Source organism: Cetorhinus maximus, chromosome 26 (assembly GCF_964194155.1).
Source record: "Cetorhinus maximus chromosome 26, sCetMax3.hap1.1, whole genome shotgun sequence".
Taxonomy (NCBI): domain Eukaryota; kingdom Metazoa; phylum Chordata; class Chondrichthyes; order Lamniformes; family Cetorhinidae; genus Cetorhinus; species Cetorhinus maximus.
The window spans coordinates 9,683,868-9,702,065 of record NC_135904.1 but is presented as its reverse complement, the minus strand read 5'-3'; the positions used below and the strand labels follow the sequence as shown (position 1 = coordinate 9,702,065).

The following is an 18,198-nucleotide window of genomic DNA, read 5'->3' as shown; positions in this document are numbered from 1 at the left end:
GTAAGTGATTTGACAGTTTATATTATTGAATAACAGATTCCCTGCAGTGAGTTGCGGGCTGGATTCAGGTGGCTTATAAGTAGAATAACAGTTCACCAGGAGTGAGCTACAGCTAGAATTTAATTAAGGGGTTTAGATGTTTTATTACTGGAATAACAGTTACCCAGGAGTGAGCTACAGGTTGGCATTTAATCAAGAGGTTTAGATGGTTTAGATAGGCAAACACAAGGACTTGGCAGGGAGCGTCGAGCTGGAATCAGGGTGGTGGGTTTGAAATTTTGTGGGAGGAAGAAGGCAGTGTTTTGGCAAGTGATGTGCATTCTGATCTGCAGTGAGTTTGCTCTCTTCCTTAACAGGATGCAACCTCAAGATCTTTAATAACCAGGAATTTGCAGCCTTGCTGGCTCAGTCAGTGAACCAGGGCTTTGAAGCAGTGTACCAGCTGACCAGGATGTGCACAATCCGAATGAGCTTTGTTAAAGGCTGGGGAGCAGAGTACAGGTATCGTTTACAATGTTTAATGCCAAATGCATCTCAGCCTTTTAATAATGCAGGGCTCTGGCAATGAAGGGACTTGGTGCTTCAGGCACTCATGGTCATGTTATCGATTTGTATATCTTGCAATATGAGCAGGAGTCTCTGTGCTCAGCCAAGGGAGCAGGCTGGGGTGATTGCTCCCCATGGCTCTGCCAGTTCCATTCTGGGGATGGTTGACTGCTTGGACGTTTGCAAGTATGGTGCAGGTTGAGTCCAAGGCTGTATTTACACTGCACTTGTTGGGCCACTATTGCAGTGGGGGATGGGCCTTGCACCTTGTATTTTTAACCTCCTTGGTTGTGTTCTGAAACTGCATTATTGAATGGTTGTATTAGTGCCACCAGCACCCATGGGGCAGGTTCCACACAGATGGTGGCAATCCCAAAATATACTTACTGCTTTTGTTACTACAAGCGGATAGAAGGATCTAATTAAAAAATAAAAGAGCAGCAACATAAAATTACTGTACATTACATTCCCAAAACCACCTTGATGAACACAATGAACTGAAGCCTAAACCAGTGACAGCCATGCCTTCAACTACCTGAGCCCTAAGCTCTGGAATCCCCTTCCTCACCCTGTCCACCTCTCTTTCTTTCCTTTAAGATGCTCCTTAAAACCTACCACCATGAAGAACTAGTCCTAATATCTCCTTGAGTAGCTCGGTATTAAATTTTGTTTGTAAAGTGCCTTGAAATGTTTTGTTGCATTAAAGGTCCTGTGTAAATGTTTGCTGTCCATCTCTTTCCCCCCACCTCTTCCTCTTCCTCCACCCCCCCCCCCAGCGGTTACATTGCGAGATGTCGAGTTCATCAGCATTCTTTAAAAATTAATTCCAGTCTTTGGAGCAAAAGTGGGGAACACTTCTGCTAAATTACACTGTAATTTTGCACAGTAATGTCTCCAAATTAGCTTGGTAATTCGAGAGATATATTTCCTTTTGCACATTTGTGCTTAGCAGACAGGAGGGACAGCAGCAGCTCTGATTTGCCTCTGATTAGCAACTCCCACCCACCCTCCAAATCCACCAGATGTTTGGAGACTTTGCTGGTTCTCCCCACATTCAAATAACAGCCAAACTCCAAAGCGTTGGCTCCTATCCAGCTAGATAATCACAACCAGATGCTAAACACGCACAGAAACACACAGACACACAAAAATCAATGCTGCCCTTGAACCGCTACTGAAAATTTTAAGTTAGGACTGAGAAGGCGAGGGGGTTAGGGGCATTGTGACAAAGTGGGTGAGAAAAAAACAATCATTAATTATTAAAGAAGTAGGCAAATACTCCACAGTGTGTGGCGTGTAAATCCTGCAGCAACTTTGGGCATAAACTGAAAAGAGGTTTGTTCCAGTTCTTCTGCTTTTTTCCTCCTTTCTAAAGAAGCTTTGATCCATGTTAAGCCAAATGGTGGTTCTTTGTAGTTGAGTTTTTTTTAAAAGTCTATTCAACATCCAAATTAATCTCACCAGCAAGATCATGGTTTAAAATGTCATATTAGCATCCTCTTTAAAAACAAAATTGAGTTTCCCAGCAATATTCTGTTGCCTGGACCAGCATCTGTGACAATTCTTGCAGCCCCCATATCCCTGTCATCTGGAACTTTTTCCCTAATTCTATTTAGCCTCCCACTTCCTTCTCTGTCGTTGAAAAGCCTTTCAAAATCCTGCTCATTGAGTGGGACTTTCTTGTCTCCCCTCCATCGGTGTTAATTTTTTCTTCTCTCGCTACCTTTAAAAGCACCTGGAGCTGTCTGCACATGAGGAATGCTACTGCAATGTAGGTTGTTAATAATGCTGTTCCCTTAACAACCTTCAGAACAGAGACACTGGATGGCTAGGGACTGCTCCATCCAAACCAAAGGTTCCAGATCAGTTTCTGTGCCAAGTTAGCTGGTCATGGTCAATCAGGTTTGGAGAATTATAATTGACCTAGGTCTTCCAGGGCTAGTGAGAGGACAATATCAGACCGGGCTCTAACTTCTGAATCTGGCTGGAAAATCAGGGGAGGCCGTGGCCATTTGACATTGTATTTGTACACAAGAGGCCTGACTGCTTGTTGAAGAAACAAGGGAGTGTGTGGCATATGTGGATCATATCGCAGCAAGAGTCGACCTCCTAAGGAGAGAGTTGGCCAAAACAAAACAAGGGCAGGTCACACCATTGAGGAACCTGGCAACATGTGTGCACACAGTTGCATGTTGCTGTGTAATATAGAAGCGGCATCAGATTCCACAGCACTTTTAACCCAGGCTGTTTTCCCTCAAAACACTTCCGCAAAAAAGGGGCAAGAAACAGTGTAACTGAAAGATGGACACATTTGATTTTTACTTGCAGATTCCAACCCCGTTTCAGGACTTGAGCACATAATCAAGGTCAACACATTCTCTCTTACTTTTGGAAGAGATGTTAAGATGGTGAAGGTCCTATGGGACTATTCAAAGTCCTGACGTCCTAACTAATATTGATCCCACTGCCAACACCATCAAAGATCATTCATCTCATGGCTTTTTGAAGCAAACTGTAGCAAAATGGCTGCCATGATTACTTGCATAACAACCAGCAAAAGCTAATACAGCCCCAAGAAAGATGATAACTCAAAAGAAAACCTCTAAACATAGGCCTGGGAAATGCAAACTGAAAATAGTGTAGTACCAATTAAGCTGCAGAAAAACCCAACATTCCATTACTTATGTAGCAGAAGAATGCATCTCATTTCTTTTGGAAAATTTGTGATTTACTGTGGGTATGCTCAAGCTATTGCTAAAGTGAATTCACATCATCCTAAAATTAACATCAGTGGTCGGCTTAGTGTCGCAGAGCTACTCCTTCCCTCTTCTTCTGTCATTTTACTGTCATCGTCACAAAGGAATATTTTCTATGGTTACGGTTCCCACTTTGCTTGGGGTTGCATCAATGCTATGGGTGGTAATCACTGTTCTCTCAAAACTATTACATGATCAGCAATTCAGTTATCAATAAAGTTTATATTAAAATGCCAATACAAGTAGGTAGGCTGAAATTAATTTGCTGAAACTTAAGATCACCAGTTTTTTTTTATTCTTTCATGGGATTTGGATGTCGCTGGCTAGGCCAGCATTTATTGCCCATCCCTAATTGCTAATTGCCCTTGCGAAGGTGGTGGTGAGCCAACATGGTGAACAGCTGCAACCCATGTGATGTAGGTACACTCAGTGTTGTTCGGCATGGAGTTCCAGGATTTCGACAATGTGTTTGAAGGCACCATCTTCAGTGTGTCACCAAGTTCAAATCCGACATCAAAGCACCTGAATTGTCAAATAGGAGGGGCATGGCAGGGCTAGGTGAAGGAAGAGCAGAAAGGCACCATTTCACATGAACAAAGATGATTCAGGACATGGTCTTGAAGCTGTATGGGTAGTTTGAGACCTCGGTGATTTTTACCTGCAAGTGGAGATGCCTGGAACAAAACCTTGACTGTCCACCTGAAAGCATGGATGGTTGGCATTGTGGAAATTGTCTTCTCGCAGCACCTAGAGTGGATGTTAACGTGGAGTTCGTGCTAAGGCTGCTTTAGCTGAAAAAAAATGGATATACTATTTCTCACCGAGATTATCTTTATTTAACCACAAATACAGATTAACTAAGAAACACGACTAGACCTTTCCTGGAGTCATCAGGTGCCCAGGTTGGCAAGACTGATCTCCTAAAGTTTGTTGAGACTTCAGATACTTTCTTTCAATTATCTAAAATCCACCTGTTCTAGCCGATTGCAGTCAGGGAGTTTTGTATTATCAATTTCTTGGTGATCTTCAAATGCAGGCCTTGATGATTAGTTCCTTCAAGTGTATCTGAATCCCTTGTTTATGGTTGGTTCAAAGTTTAGTGGGGCTAATTTATAGGGCGGAATTTAATGCCCTCTCCCCAAAGATGAATTTGGAGGCGGGGGTTGCATTTAATAGGATAGGAGGGTGGTGGGTAGGGAAACTGCTGCCTTCCTGCCTCTGCCTCAATTAAGTTCAGGGTGGGAAGGCTCATTGACGGCCTTCCTGCCCTGCTGCCAATTGAGGCCCTTAAATGGGAAATTAATTAGCTTAATTGCTGGTCTCGCCAGATGGGAAGCCTGAAAAGCAAACCCTGTCGGGCTTCCTTGTGGGCTTCTGGGGGCTTCCTCGTACAAAGGCGTTCAGTGTCTGATCAAGGGACCTGGCATTGAGGGAGGGGAGTCTGCTGATAGCCACTCCCTTGTCTTTGCTACTGACCCCTGTCCCAGTGACCCCCCTCCCCGTCACCTTCATCCTGCCATCACTTGCCTGTGGTTTGGGTCCCTTGGCAACCCTGAGCCTTGGGTAGGTGCATTACTGGCAGTAGCACCCGCTGGTGCTGCTGAGCAATGCACATCTACCAGCCTTTGGCCGACAACTCTTCAAGGTGTGAGATTTCTGCCCTGGGGGTCCATGATCCTGGGAAAGATCCACTGCTGTCCAGTTAAATGCCTGATTGGCACAGGCCTTCTCAAAAGGAGGCAACACGGAGCTCTCACTGGCTCTGCAGCCAGTGGGTGAGACCCCTGTCACCACCATTAAATCGTCCATAGCATTCTGTTATTTGCTATCAGTCAATGGTTTCGTATCTTAAAAACATGCCAGTCAGTTTCTCTGATTTCAGGGGAGGTCGGAACAGGTGAAGCTGGATAGAAGGCCAGTGATAGGTGGAGGCAAAGGAGAGATTGCAAAAGATGTCATTAAATAAAAGGTCAAAGGGTTGTTAATAATGGTGGTACTAGCTAAAGGAGATGCTGATGGTGACCAATTCTTAATGTCTTAAACAGTATATATTTCACCACATTTCTACTTCCCTTTAGCTCTGAAGAAGAGTCATACAGACTAGAAACGTTAACTGTCTTTCTCTCCACAGATGCTGTCAGACCTGCTGAGTTTTTCCAGCATTTTTTATTTTTTAAGATTTTGCACCTCTTTGACTTGGTAGATAATGACTGATAACATTCCTCTATATAACTGCAAACTGAAAAACATTATATGTGGTTTAGCTATTATTAAAGTTCTTTTTAATGTCAGGGATGTTTAAAACATTTTCCCTTCAGTTTGCATTTAAAAAGGAAAAAAGATTTCCATTCAAGTAGTGCCTTTCATGTCTCACACACGACGTCCCAAAGCATTTTAAAGTCAGTGAAGTACTTTTGAAGTGTAGTCATTGTTGTAACATAAGAAACGTGGCAGCTAATTTGTTCACAGCAAGCTCCCACATACAGCAATGTGATAATGACCAGATAACCTGGATAACTCTGAGATGCAATGAGTCTATAAATGCAAGACTTCTTTTGCGAAGACCAATTCCTGAGCATCAAAGTTTAAAATTGGTGGCGATAAAGTGTACTTTCAAGAGCCAGAGGGAGCGAGGGTCCACATTAAAATTCTCCACGTGTATGTTTTTTATGACCTGCCTTTTATCTCCGTAGGCGCCAGACAGTGACCAGTACCCCTTGCTGGATCGAGCTTCACCTGAACGGACCTCTGCAGTGGCTGGACAAAGTCCTCACCCAGATGGGATCTCCAGCTATTCGGTGTTCAAGCATGTCGTAAAAGATCGGTGTTATCTCAGGGAAGACACCTGCCAAATTTTACTGGCCTAGCTGTAGCTGTTAATTTATAGAAAGCTAAATCAACAACTGGCTTCTTCTGCAGTGATACCAGGTTCCATCATTGCCACTTCCCCATGATAACTGTAAGCACTTTTTGTGGCAATGCTGTTTGGAAATATTTACAAGGGAAATCGAAAAATGACAACATACAAAGCAAAACATCAATTTTCAATTCTTTTTATAACTGCAGAAAAACTATTTGTTTTGCCCTGCCACCAGATGGCAAATTTGTCAGTGGTGGTTTTGTGCCAACTATAAGTCTGGCCATTTTGTATTATTTGACTTCTTAATGTCCTGTCTCTATGACTGGACTGAATAGTACAGTTGCCTAGAGACAAATTGATCTCGCTCTCTCTGGTTTTTATTCTTTAACATCCTCATGGAACTTTTGATGGTTACGCCTGGGAAGAAGGCCGGTTCCTGCCTGCAATCGCCATGGTAACTTGAGCCATTTGTTACACTCAGAGAAACTATTGCAACCGTTCTATTCAGATCAGCCCATTCTCGCAAAACTCGGTGGTTTTGAATCTACGATGGTTCTGCGGGCCCCATCGCTATATAGCACCAACTGTTGGGGACTGGAGAATGGAGCTGCCCTTCCCAGGGCATATTCTCATCATCAATATACTGGAAGCTTGTGATTTCTTCTGCCGGTTCTCTTTTTTCCTGCTACTTTTCTATTTGAAGTACAAAAGTTTGACCTGTACACTAATCACCCACTTTTACAATTTTTCTCCTTTCTAGTCAGTTGAAACAGATTCTGAGCACTTGGTTATAGGAGCTGGCAGCTGTTATTTCTGAACCATCTGATTTATGCTGATAACATTTTCAGTGGATTCAACGAAGCCTTGGGATGCTTTTTTAGTTAAAGGCACTATATAAATGCAAGTTGTAGAGGTGTGTAGAGCAGCAATGTTTATTGGTTATGCTTGACTAATTGACCACACCCCCCCCAACTTGACACCAGCTTCAGTGCAGTCTGCAGCACTTACATAACATTTTATGTAAGTAAAAACATGGCACTGAGAGGCTGTATAATAGTTGTGCTCAAAAGGCTCGTAGATCAGGAAGACCCAAGGTTAGTATGGTTTTTGACTGATCTCGAGTAGTGGTTATAGCACAATAGTTGACTTTACTGCCCCTGGGATGTTGGGTGAGGGACAAGTCATCCAGGGTTCTTGCTGCTGAGTTTCAGTGCTTGTGAAGGTAGGGCAGGGGCGCACTGTAAGGAGGTAAGGATAGAGTGGGGTTCCGATGGCAAGGCTGCACTCTGACATCCTCAACATGTATTCGCTAGGCTCCCACAATTTGAGCAAGTAGATAACAGCTGGAATCTGTGGAACTGTATCCTCGTAACAGTCTATGTGTGGGGAAGGGGCAAGAAATTAGGGGAAGAGAAATGCGGCATTTTTTTTAACCTGGTGTCCTCACTTGATGGCCTTTGCAGTGATCATTTTTATTTTTCTTTCAAGTTTTTTTCTGAAGGGGTCCAATTCAATTGTAACAAAGGCTGTGTTTCCATTGCTGGGCAGAGTGAGACTTTGGCTGAACTGAGACAACTGGCACATTCAATTAAACATATATTTAAAATAGTAAAGCACTCGGTTTATACCGAGTTCACAGGCATTGTTATCCATGCTTTGATGCTTTTGTTAACATTGGAAGCCAGTTTGGTGGAGGTAATAATTCCTACTCCTGGATTGAAAATTGGGGGTTAGGAATGCATATTTCTACATTTACCCAGTGTATTGTAATAAACTGTCTTCATTCTCCTGGAGTTGGGTATAGAAACTTTACCTTCACTTTTATATTAGCATAACATGGGACAGTGCCTGGGAATAGAAATAGTAAGACAGTGTTAGACTGTTCCTTGCCTCTCCCCAGTTTTCTTCCACAGACCTCCTGTATCTTACCCAGATGTTAATTCTTCTTGCCTGAGATAATGAATATGAGGGATCTATTTCCCCATCACAACTAAGTCCTATGTGTATGTGTGTAAGGATCATTAGATGCCAGTCCAGAGGGGAAACGCTAACTGATATTTGCCCTATTTTAGCTCTGGGGAATCAGAGTGCCCCAGAACCTGTCCCAGCTGAGATCAATTAACAGCACAGGTCATGGATTAACCTGCATGGGTGTCTTTATTTACTAGACCATCAGGAGTAAACCTGTTCGTGCAAAACTATTTACATCTAATATGTGGGTGAAACAAATGAAACTGTAGGGCAATTTATTGTAACAGTTTGCTGTTTTAAGCTGAACTCTTGTCATTTCCCCCATTCCAGTCACTCCCTTTGGAATTCTCTTTCAACTACTTTCCTTTAAAAGTTCCCTAACTTCCTTTGGTGTTCACTTCTTCCCCTTTTGTAAAGTGCTCAGAGGTGTTTTAATGCAAGTATTATTGTGTGCATTTGTGTATAAATTTACCTTTGTTTGGGGATTAAGTGGGAGGGGGGGGCAGTCACATTATATGAGTTAGTGTGTTGGATGGGAAGGGGGTTGGTTGGGTGGGGGGAAATATTCATGTTGGACTGTTTTCCAGCTCCTTCAATTTTGTTCATTTTCCAGATCCTAATCTCTTGACTCCCTGTTCTATTGCAGTGGAAGGGTGTGGAACATTTCCTGCCCTCACCCTCTATGCTGACTGCAAGGAGTCTTATTTTTGAATTATGGATTTTTTTTTGACAAAGGTAGGGGTGGAGCATCTTGTACACAAGAAATAAGGTATACAATGTGCTACCAAGCCATAAGGTTATCCTAGATCGTCAGAACATTGTTGAGAGATTCATTGCGTACTAGCTTTGCCCAGTTTAGTCAGAAGATTGTGAATTCAAGCCGGTACTCAATCATAGCTATTTTGGCACAGCTCTGGATAAGTACAGTTGGAGGTGCCTTCTTTTGAATGAGATGTTAAATTGAAGCTGTATCATCCCAGTCAAAAGAAGTTGTCTGAACCAACATTCCTTGCTCAGCCATCACCAACAAAAGCAGATTCACTGGTCGTTTGTATGACTTTGCTGCATAACAGAAGTGCAATGACTAGACAAACACAGCAAAGTAATTATGTTTGAGACACGTGGAAGGTGGTGCATAAATAAATCTTGCTCCAGTTCAGCTCTTAACTTCTGTTGGGACACTTAGGAAAGTAGCAGCCATATAGCATACTCTTACGCTGGTAAAACAAGCCTGTGAGGTACCCTGGCGTATCCCTTCTCTGGACCCCAGTTGCATCAGATGGAGAGAACAGGCACCTGTCTCCTAAGCAGATATTCATGCTCTTTTCAGCGAAACTCTACTTAGCATGCAGGCTGACCTGAGACCTGGAGCCACACTAACTACTGGTTGCTTCAAGTACAATGTATGGGCGATACCTTGGACTAATTCTCCCAGCCATTTTTCTTGACATCTCTGCAGGAAAAGCAGCTGGCCTCAATTCTACACCTCCCCACAAACCCGCTCTATGCCTGTCACAAACATTGCCATGTGTTTTGTTTTTGAACAGATGGTAACACTTATTCTTTGTGGAGGAAAATTCCAGGCCTGATTAAATGAAGTTTAAAGAGAAGATTGTAATACTGACCTTTTAGTATATACATTTTAAAAAATCTTTTCATTCTACTCCTTAACAGTTCATTCCTTTATTTAAAAAAATTACATGCAAGAAAGATTAGAACAGTCTGCTCAGGATTTCCTAGGATTAATATCATAGGAGCTGCTGTCTATAAGCATATATGGGGAATGAGTACTTCAGAAATTGCCACTGGAAAGCAGCGCATTAAATGAGAGGAGATGATTTGTCCTATTAACACTTCTCCTTCCACAATGAACATCTCTCCTTTACTGATTTTTATTTCAGTCCCTTGACTATTTTAGAACCTCCAATGAATTTATAATGCAGTACTACTAATCCAAAATAAAGTAAATATGTTAGGCAAGCATCTGGGGAGAGAGAAAGTGTTAACATTTCAGGTTGATAGATCTAAAACGATGACTATTTCTCCCTCCATAGATACTGCCTGAGCTATTTTCAGCATTGTTTCTATAATGTTGAAAATTTGGTATATACGTCACACTGATAGTTATGCCTGCAGCTACAGCCTTCTATCACTCAATGAGAGCTTCATAAGATTCAGTCACCCATAATTGTACCTGCTGCAGTACAGATGTAATGTTGAGGGAAATGTTCAAACACTTGTGGCCAAAGCTATGGAAGGCTCCCTAGTTACTGAGATCCACACAGGCATATTTTGTGTAGAGTTGAACACATCCCACTTATCTCAATCCATAAAATTCAGATGCAGGTAGGCAGAGGCTTGGGACCCCATGGCTTTGATTAATGTTACAATTATGCAGTATCAACAGGCAATCTCAATTACTGCAACAAGATCCACTGCCACATTCTCACCAAGTCTCTGGACTACTCTTTCATACTTTTGAGTGCTTTGGATAGCAGTAGGTCCAGGAATGTAACTGTACATAGCAGGGAAGTCCCAGGTTCACCCTCCAGGTGCAGTCAGAGAATTGGGAAACCACAATATTGCATTCCTGATGGAAAGTATTAATGAGTGTAGATTTAGATATTTTGATTCCTGGCATTCACAGCAGTACTTTTTAAAGAAAGAGAAAAATATGTAATGAAGTGATATTGCAGCTTGTTAGTGCCAGTCTCCTCCATCAATTGTGAATTAAGAGAGGCAGAAACCTCCAACTGAATTGGAGCAGGTTGCAAATATATACAAGTGATTGTGGAATTGTAATTTTAATGTCCATACATCTTTAGACCTTTAACACTAGCAAAAGGCAAGCACCTCAACAAGCACTTTGTGTGAAAATTGTGTGAGAAATGCAGGTTATAGTCCCAGTCTGGCTGCACAACCAAGCACACCCCAAATGGCTCAGTGCAAAATTAGCTACGTGGTACCTCCAAGGCATATATTGCCCAGACTGACTTGTGTTGGGGGAGCTGCTGCTCTTCATCAAACAACCTGCAGCCAAGGAACAAAAGGCAAACTAGGGTAGACCATGCCTCTCAAACATTGGCTGTAGTAATATTTGAAAAATATTCTCACCCAAGCTCTGTGGAGGCAATCTATTTGCAATAGTTACTTGTTTTACTTTTTAAAAGGGAATAATTTTGTGCATAGTGGATTAAAGTACTGTATTGAAGAGGTTCTCATAATTTTAATGTTTAAACAGAAACCAACTTCAATGGGTCTACTTTTGGACTTACCCGAGCATGTTTTGTGGTGCAGTGCATCATAGCATGAAGCACCCTCCACAACAGCATCTGTGATGCTTACAGCAGTGGAAGTGATAACTCATGGAATCAAAAAAACTGTCCCACGCTGTGTGTATTTTTCTATTTAATGAAATGTAATGTGATTCTACAAATATTTTTTACAAAAAAATTGGCCTGTAAACTGAAGGCAATGGAACACCTATGTCTACCTTTATTGCTTGTTATTTACTAGGCCCTGGATGCAGTTTAGATTGACGACCCTGTGACCCACATAGTATTTTATCAAGTTCTGTAGGGGTACCTTGTGAATCTCCAAGTAGCATTAAGCTATTTAGTTCCAACAGATAAATGCTGCATTACTTTCACATTTTACAAAAAAGGTGCTTTCTCGTACATTGTTGCTGTTTTCTACTCTAAAGTGTTCAAAAATGGCCAAAAATTCTTTTCTGTTTATGTAAATGTTTCAATGTTATTAAAGTTCATTTTTATCATGTTACCAACAGAAATTGGGATAATGTTATTATCAGTTATTCATGGATTTAGGGAAACCACTGCCTTTTAAGAGCAGAGAACAATTACATATTTCTTACACCCAAAAGGGCATCTTTGGAAACAAGATATAGTTCTATGATTGTCAACAGCAATGGATACTTTACACTAGTCTTCATGTGCAAACTTAAATAGTGAATACTGGAACCCACATAATTGAAGGGCAAATTTAAAAAGCCAAATTCAACTGTGCCTTCATTCAATATTTGAGTCAGGAGTGGGGATGTGATTATATTTCTTCTTACCCCTCATCATAACCAAATGACAGAGAATATGTGCACCTAGCTCAGATAACCAACCAAAATCAAATTTGGAAACTTATTTGTCTGTATGGCTACATACGGAGGTTTGCAGAAGTGAAATTTGAGGGTAAGAACAGCTCATCAAAATCCTGCCATCCTTTTTTTTTGCACATTCAGGAAAGAACATGCATAAGGAACCCCATTGAGTATTAAGTACAGAGCAACTGTATGGACACTACAATGAAGACCACACTTTTTAAAAAGAAAACTATACGACAAGTTTCTTCAGCAAAGAGATTTAGTCACAAAGAAATAAAGCCCATTTATACAGCAATTGCCAAAAAGTGATATTAAATTGTCAGCATTAAGCATAGGTTCAACGGTCAGTGCTGTAATATGAACAAGAGAAAATGACATAGGGCCAAAAAATGTGTCCCTTTTAGGAAGATCAGTTGCTCACCTACCTGCTATTTCAAAGAATCCTCAGTCCCACCTCCCTCAAAACACATCCAGATATTTAAATCTTATCACATACTGGTTTGTCTAAAATTATTTATTTTTTTTGCTGAGTTAACCACTGTTAAAATATTACACAGCAATTTTATGTAAAGTTAAGCTTGCATTTATATAGAGCCTCATCACGTCTCAAACATCCTAAAGTGCAGTCATTTATGTAGATAACACAATAACCATAATGCACACAGCAAGATCCTGCAACAATGAGACAAATGGACATTTCAGTAACTTTTGCCGGTGGTGGAGAGGAGAATATTGGGAATGAAATCATGAGAACTCTGGGGAAAACAAGGAACAAATTCATGTTATTCTACAGGTGTCTGCCACTTTCCAGAACTGTATCCAAATGACTATTCATGTGTCAGCTGGACAACAATGAAACTATAATTGTACCTTTAATGAACAAAAACATCAAAAGGCATCACAGGGATGTAAAGAAAACCAGATACAAAAGGCAGAGAAGGAAAACTTAGTTTGCTTAACCTAGCTGGATCTTAAGAAAGGTCTTAAAAGGAAGAGCTGTTGGAGAGGCAGAATGATTTAGGAAGGGAATCCCAGAGATGCAAGACCAAAGTAGATGAAGGCTGAGCTGCCAATGATAGGATAAAGAAAGGCATTATGGTGTCAAAATAAGAGAGTTGGAGGGTTTTCTTTGACTGACTGCAGGAGGTTAGATAGGGATGCCAAGGAGAGATCTAATCACAAAGATGGGAGTTTTAAACTTAAGCCATTGCAGTGGGAGCCAATGCAGGTTAACAAGCATAATGGACAAGTGGGATGGCAGGCAACTGGGGGGAATCAAAGCTAAGCCCAATCTGGTTTCAGGATGTCCACACCTGGGTAGGAGAAGGAACCCTGGCTGATTCTTTTCCCTCCTTAACTAGGGTACAATCTTTCATTTTATAAAATTCTCAAGGCAGGAAGCACAAGCAAGGGGATACATATATACACAAATATTTAATATCTACACCGTACGTTAAAAGATTAGCATTTTTGATCAGCTTTATTGATAAATTGATAGAATATTGAATTGTATGTCATTCTGGGTTTATGACTTATTTTCCTCAGAGGTGTTAGAACTGTGAAATGGAACATTTCCCATTTTGGACATCCAGCACTTCACACCATCAGATTAAAAATACAGTCTAGCTCCCAACCACGTACCTCAAGTACACTTCACATTGTACTAAGGCACCATTTTTCTCATTTCCCACATCTTCTTGCTGCTTCAAGTCAATTTAGCACCAAATTAGGCGGAGTTTTCATGCTGTAGATATAGGCCCACGAGGAACTGGATAAGAGAGCCTAAATGGATTTTACAGTACCTTCGCAGACATAACAGACACTCATGCAATCTGTCTGGAGTGGGTTTGAAAGCAGCTTTCATAGGTGAGAGGTTTACCACTTGGTGTACTCACCACATTCCTCAATTGGAATGCCATTCTCCATCAGTTAACTGCAAAAGGAGTAGACCCCAACACTAAAGAAGCCAATTTAAAAAAATGATTATCTGCAAAGAGGTTTGTGTTTCGTGCTCCATTGATATGTGAAGTATTGATTGGCAGCCACGTAATTTACCTGTCTGCTTGCACCCCCATCTTTTTCCGATGAAAGTCACTAAAAATATTTACCTGAATCATATGGCAATAAGCGCACAGTGTATACTTGTGCCCAATATGTAGCAAAAATCTTTAGGGACAGTTTCTCAAACATATACAAGGAGTGAAGATATTTATTTCAGTTTATTTTCTCCATGAAAGTTACTTAACTGTACTCTAGATTGGTTTACTTTATGCTAATATCTTTACACATTCTCCACATATACAAATGTGTGCATTTTCAGGCAGCACCAAATCATAGTTGTTAACTATGTTCATTGCCTACAGTGCAAATGAACCAGTTAATCAGAGTTTTATGCTGAATCTATAAGAACATTCTTTTAAGACACACTGTATTCTTGGTGTTTGATATTGGTGTATCCCTGGTTACTCCAAAAAATATTTATCACAAGTGTACTGGTCCAGCAATGAAATGAGTGCATGAGTGGAACAGTTGCTCTATACAAAATCCTATCTGCTCAGTAAAAATAGAACAAAGCCTCTGGGTGGGACTGAGTGTATTAGGAATGGGAAAGCTCAACACCCAGTCAAACCAGTACCAGCTCATGTAGCTAATGTCCAAGATCTTGGAGGGTGATGTAGCCCAGAAGTGGGTGGGGGCAATGCTTCCTCCCACGGGGGCTTCTTAACTCAGATGTTTAGTCTAATAAATAAGTACAGTTGAGAAAGGGGAAAAACACAGATGAAGATTCACATCTTATCATCCAGCTGATTCAAACATTGACTTGGGTACAGTTGCATGAAAAATCTTGACCCGGCAACTCTGGGAATGAAACGTCTATAGAGAGATCTGAGCAGAACACTGACTCATACACAAAATGAAATCTTTCATCTGAAAACCACAAAATGACCAAGCCCTTAGTCATTCTCTTCATCAGACGGCTCCTCAATCTCTTCTCTGTCTCCACCAATGGCCATCCAAAATGCTTTAGCAACCTGTCAAATGAAATAGGGCAATGTGTAAATATAAAACACACTCCCCACTGCAATCTGTAAACTGTTGCTCATCTTCACTGTAAACAGGATGAGCGTGAGATAATTTTATAAGGGCAGTGTGAGAAAGAGAGAGTAGGTGCAAGTAAATAAGACATAAAATTACCCATTTATAAATTACTCTATTTTAGAGCTGGTGCAAGTCAGTAAATTCTTTGGCCAGTTTGGCCGAACAGTTCACTTGCCCACTGCAACTGAGCTTCAATAAAAATTTGTTCTATCAGCTTGAAGGAGGTAGATCTGCACGACAACATAACTTCAAGGAAATGCTTATTTGGGGCTGATCTGGGTACTTTGCATGTGGACAATCAACCAGCTGAGTTTCGGGGTAAAGAAGAGACAAGGAAGGGGATGAAAAATGATAGGCACTCTCCATCGGAGACAGGAAAAACTGCAAACGCTGAAAAATGATTCTTTTTTAAAAAGTGCTGGAAATAGCAGCGGGTTCTTTACCTTTAAATGGTAGAGTTTCATGTAAGGACCCTAAAACATTATGCAATTCTTTTAGATGCACCAGCTATGAATTTCCAATGTTTTCTACAAGCCCATTGGCACCTTGAACACTTTAGTATTTGGATATTCATTATTCATAACATTTCACAGAGTAGAAACTCATCAGAAGATAGTTAATGACGAGGAAGACCATTCAGCCCATTTAAAATTTACCTATGCAGAAAGATCCTGACATTGTCCATTGAATGTGTTGAAGAGACAGTTAGAGTTTGCATCTCTATTACTCTTTCTGGAAACCTATTTCATACTGTGCAAATAAGAATTTGCTGATCAGTCCCCAATTTGCCCGTCACTAGTTTAACCTGCATCCCTTTGCTCTGATCCTGCAATCTTTTATTTACAATAATATTTTGGATCTACCTCTTCTGTTCATCTTACTATCTTATATAAGTATTGCTGAAAAAAGACAGTTTTTGTCTAAGCTTTTTGTTTTGCACTCATCAGGACAATACTCAAGAATACCAAATGTAAAGGGAACAATTTATACTGTATGAGAAGAGAGTGCTGATCGGTCAGTACTGTCTCCCCATATAGTATAAATTGCTGCTCCCTTTACATTGGTATTCTTGCAAATTGTCCTGATGAGTGCAAGACAAAAAGCTTTAACAAAAAGTTGTCTTATTTCAGCAATACTCAAGTTCTGTACTACCAAATTACTATTACTATCTTATATCCCAAGTTTCTCCAGTATCTCTGTAGGTCAAGCTCTTTGACATGCAGAATCAGCCTCAAGCCTCTCCCCTGCACTGGTTCCAGCATGTGAATGTCTCCTCTCTGGCTTTGCAACCAGAACTGGATGTAATGCTCAACACACGATCTGGCCAGGGCACTGTACCATTTGATCATGACTCCCTATGACTTAGATTCCCAACTGGCTATCAAGATAGTAATCTCAATCAAGGACAACACCGCCCCCTGCGCTTGGGACAGCTTTTTATCTTTTTATCATCAGCTGTAAGGGAATCAAAGGTTACTGGGGCAGTGGGGCGGTGGTGGGGGACAGGCAGGAAAGTAGAGTTAAAGCCACAACCATATTAGCCATAATCTTATTGAATGGCAGAGCAGGCTCGAGAGGCCAAATGGCCGATTTCTGCTCCTATTTCTTAAGTCCATATTGTAGTTATTGGCATTAATGCCAAATAGCTGCTTCCTTCAGGGAATAAACTATTGTAAAAATCACTAAAATGTTTATTGAACAGTCCCTGTGTATAGTTTTAAGGTCTCCATTAAAGATATAAAAGCAATGGAAGAAGTGGTGCAGCACAGATTCAATTAGGATTACCAGAGATGAGGTTTAAAGCTAAGAAAGTCTTGAGAAATTAGACCTATTCTCTTTACAGCCAAGAAGATTCCAGAAGCAACTGGCAATAAATTGTTTGTAATGGTCCAAGAGATGGTAATGAGGGGGCATAAAGTTAAGATTAATCACAAGAGTTCAAGGGAAAGTTTAGAAAAAAGTGAGGATGGTGAGCGAATTCTCTGCACACTGTTGTTGATGCAGAGTCAATAAATTATTTTAAAAGGGTAGCTGCCCGAAAAGAAAACATTAAAAGGAGCTGGGGAGTGAACAGGAGTGGAATGAAACTACATAACTCAAAAGGTCAGTTTAATAACAACCTCCCTCAACCAAAATACCTGCAATATGGATCTATTGCGTGCGCTGCACATTTCCTGCAACACCATCTTTACTTAGTCATATTTTAGCTTCAGATAATGAATGTTGATGTATCTCCCAACTTAATCCATGACCAATGCCATAGGAGGTCTGTCATAACGTACAAACACCTGGGGTTTTGCTTACAGTTTGCAAGCCCTCACCTTTTCTGCATGTAGTTTTCTTTGCTCATGAGGTAATGTTGCTGCTTTGTCTGTCAATATAAAGCAAAGAGTTGCTCATGTTAAACAATGAGCTGGAAAGATTCCCAGACCATTAGTCATGCCAACAATGCACACTTTAGCTACAATTCTTCCCTTCCTCTTCCCTACCCTTCCCCCTCTAAAGCAGCAGAGAACTATGGCTAGATCTTGGCAACCAGAGGTAGAAACTGAGGCACCAATTTAGATCTAGCAGCCCATCTCATAAAAACAGTATTGTCTTGTTGTTAAATGCGCTCAGTTGACTCAATCATACTGATCACAGTGTATAAATTGTAACTTTCAGCCCACTTTGAGTAGTACATCTTTAAATGTACATTTTATCAAACCAACATCCCAATTTCCTGTAGGACAGAAATGGAACAACTCAACCCAAGGTAAACGGAACGCTCTCACAATAGCCAAGTTGAGATAATGTGCCAGTCGGATTAATTTCCAACATCTTTGTGAAAACTGTTTTCCAAATGCAAAACT

At 40.9% G+C, this 18,198-nt stretch overlaps 2 protein-coding genes across 4 annotated transcripts in view; one reads left to right on the top strand and one right to left on the bottom strand.

Moving 5' to 3' along the window:
- LOC144668271 (mothers against decapentaplegic homolog 3) overlaps nucleotides 1–11,913 on the top strand; it is a 136,351-nt gene extending 124,438 nt beyond the window's left edge. For both annotated transcript variants that reach the window (XM_078530085.1, XM_078530084.1), the window contains 2 exons: nucleotides 357–501; nucleotides 5,996–11,913. In XM_078530085.1, the coding sequence (XP_078386211.1) occupies nucleotides 357–501; nucleotides 5,996–6,119 (269 nt within the window). In that variant the 3' untranslated portion in view covers nucleotides 6,120–11,913. The remainder of the gene's footprint in view (nucleotides 1–356; nucleotides 502–5,995) is intronic.
- Nucleotides 11,914–12,488: 575 nt separating this feature from the next.
- aagab (alpha and gamma adaptin binding protein) overlaps nucleotides 12,489–18,198 on the bottom strand; it is a 41,846-nt gene continuing 36,136 nt past the window's right edge. For both annotated transcript variants that reach the window (XM_078530087.1, XM_078530088.1), the window contains exons 9-10: nucleotides 17,668–17,717; nucleotides 12,489–15,279 (exon numbers count right to left, since the gene is read on the bottom strand). In XM_078530087.1, the coding sequence (XP_078386213.1) occupies nucleotides 15,202–15,279; nucleotides 17,668–17,717 (128 nt within the window). In that variant the 3' untranslated portion in view covers nucleotides 12,489–15,201. The remainder of the gene's footprint in view (nucleotides 15,280–17,667; nucleotides 17,718–18,198) is intronic.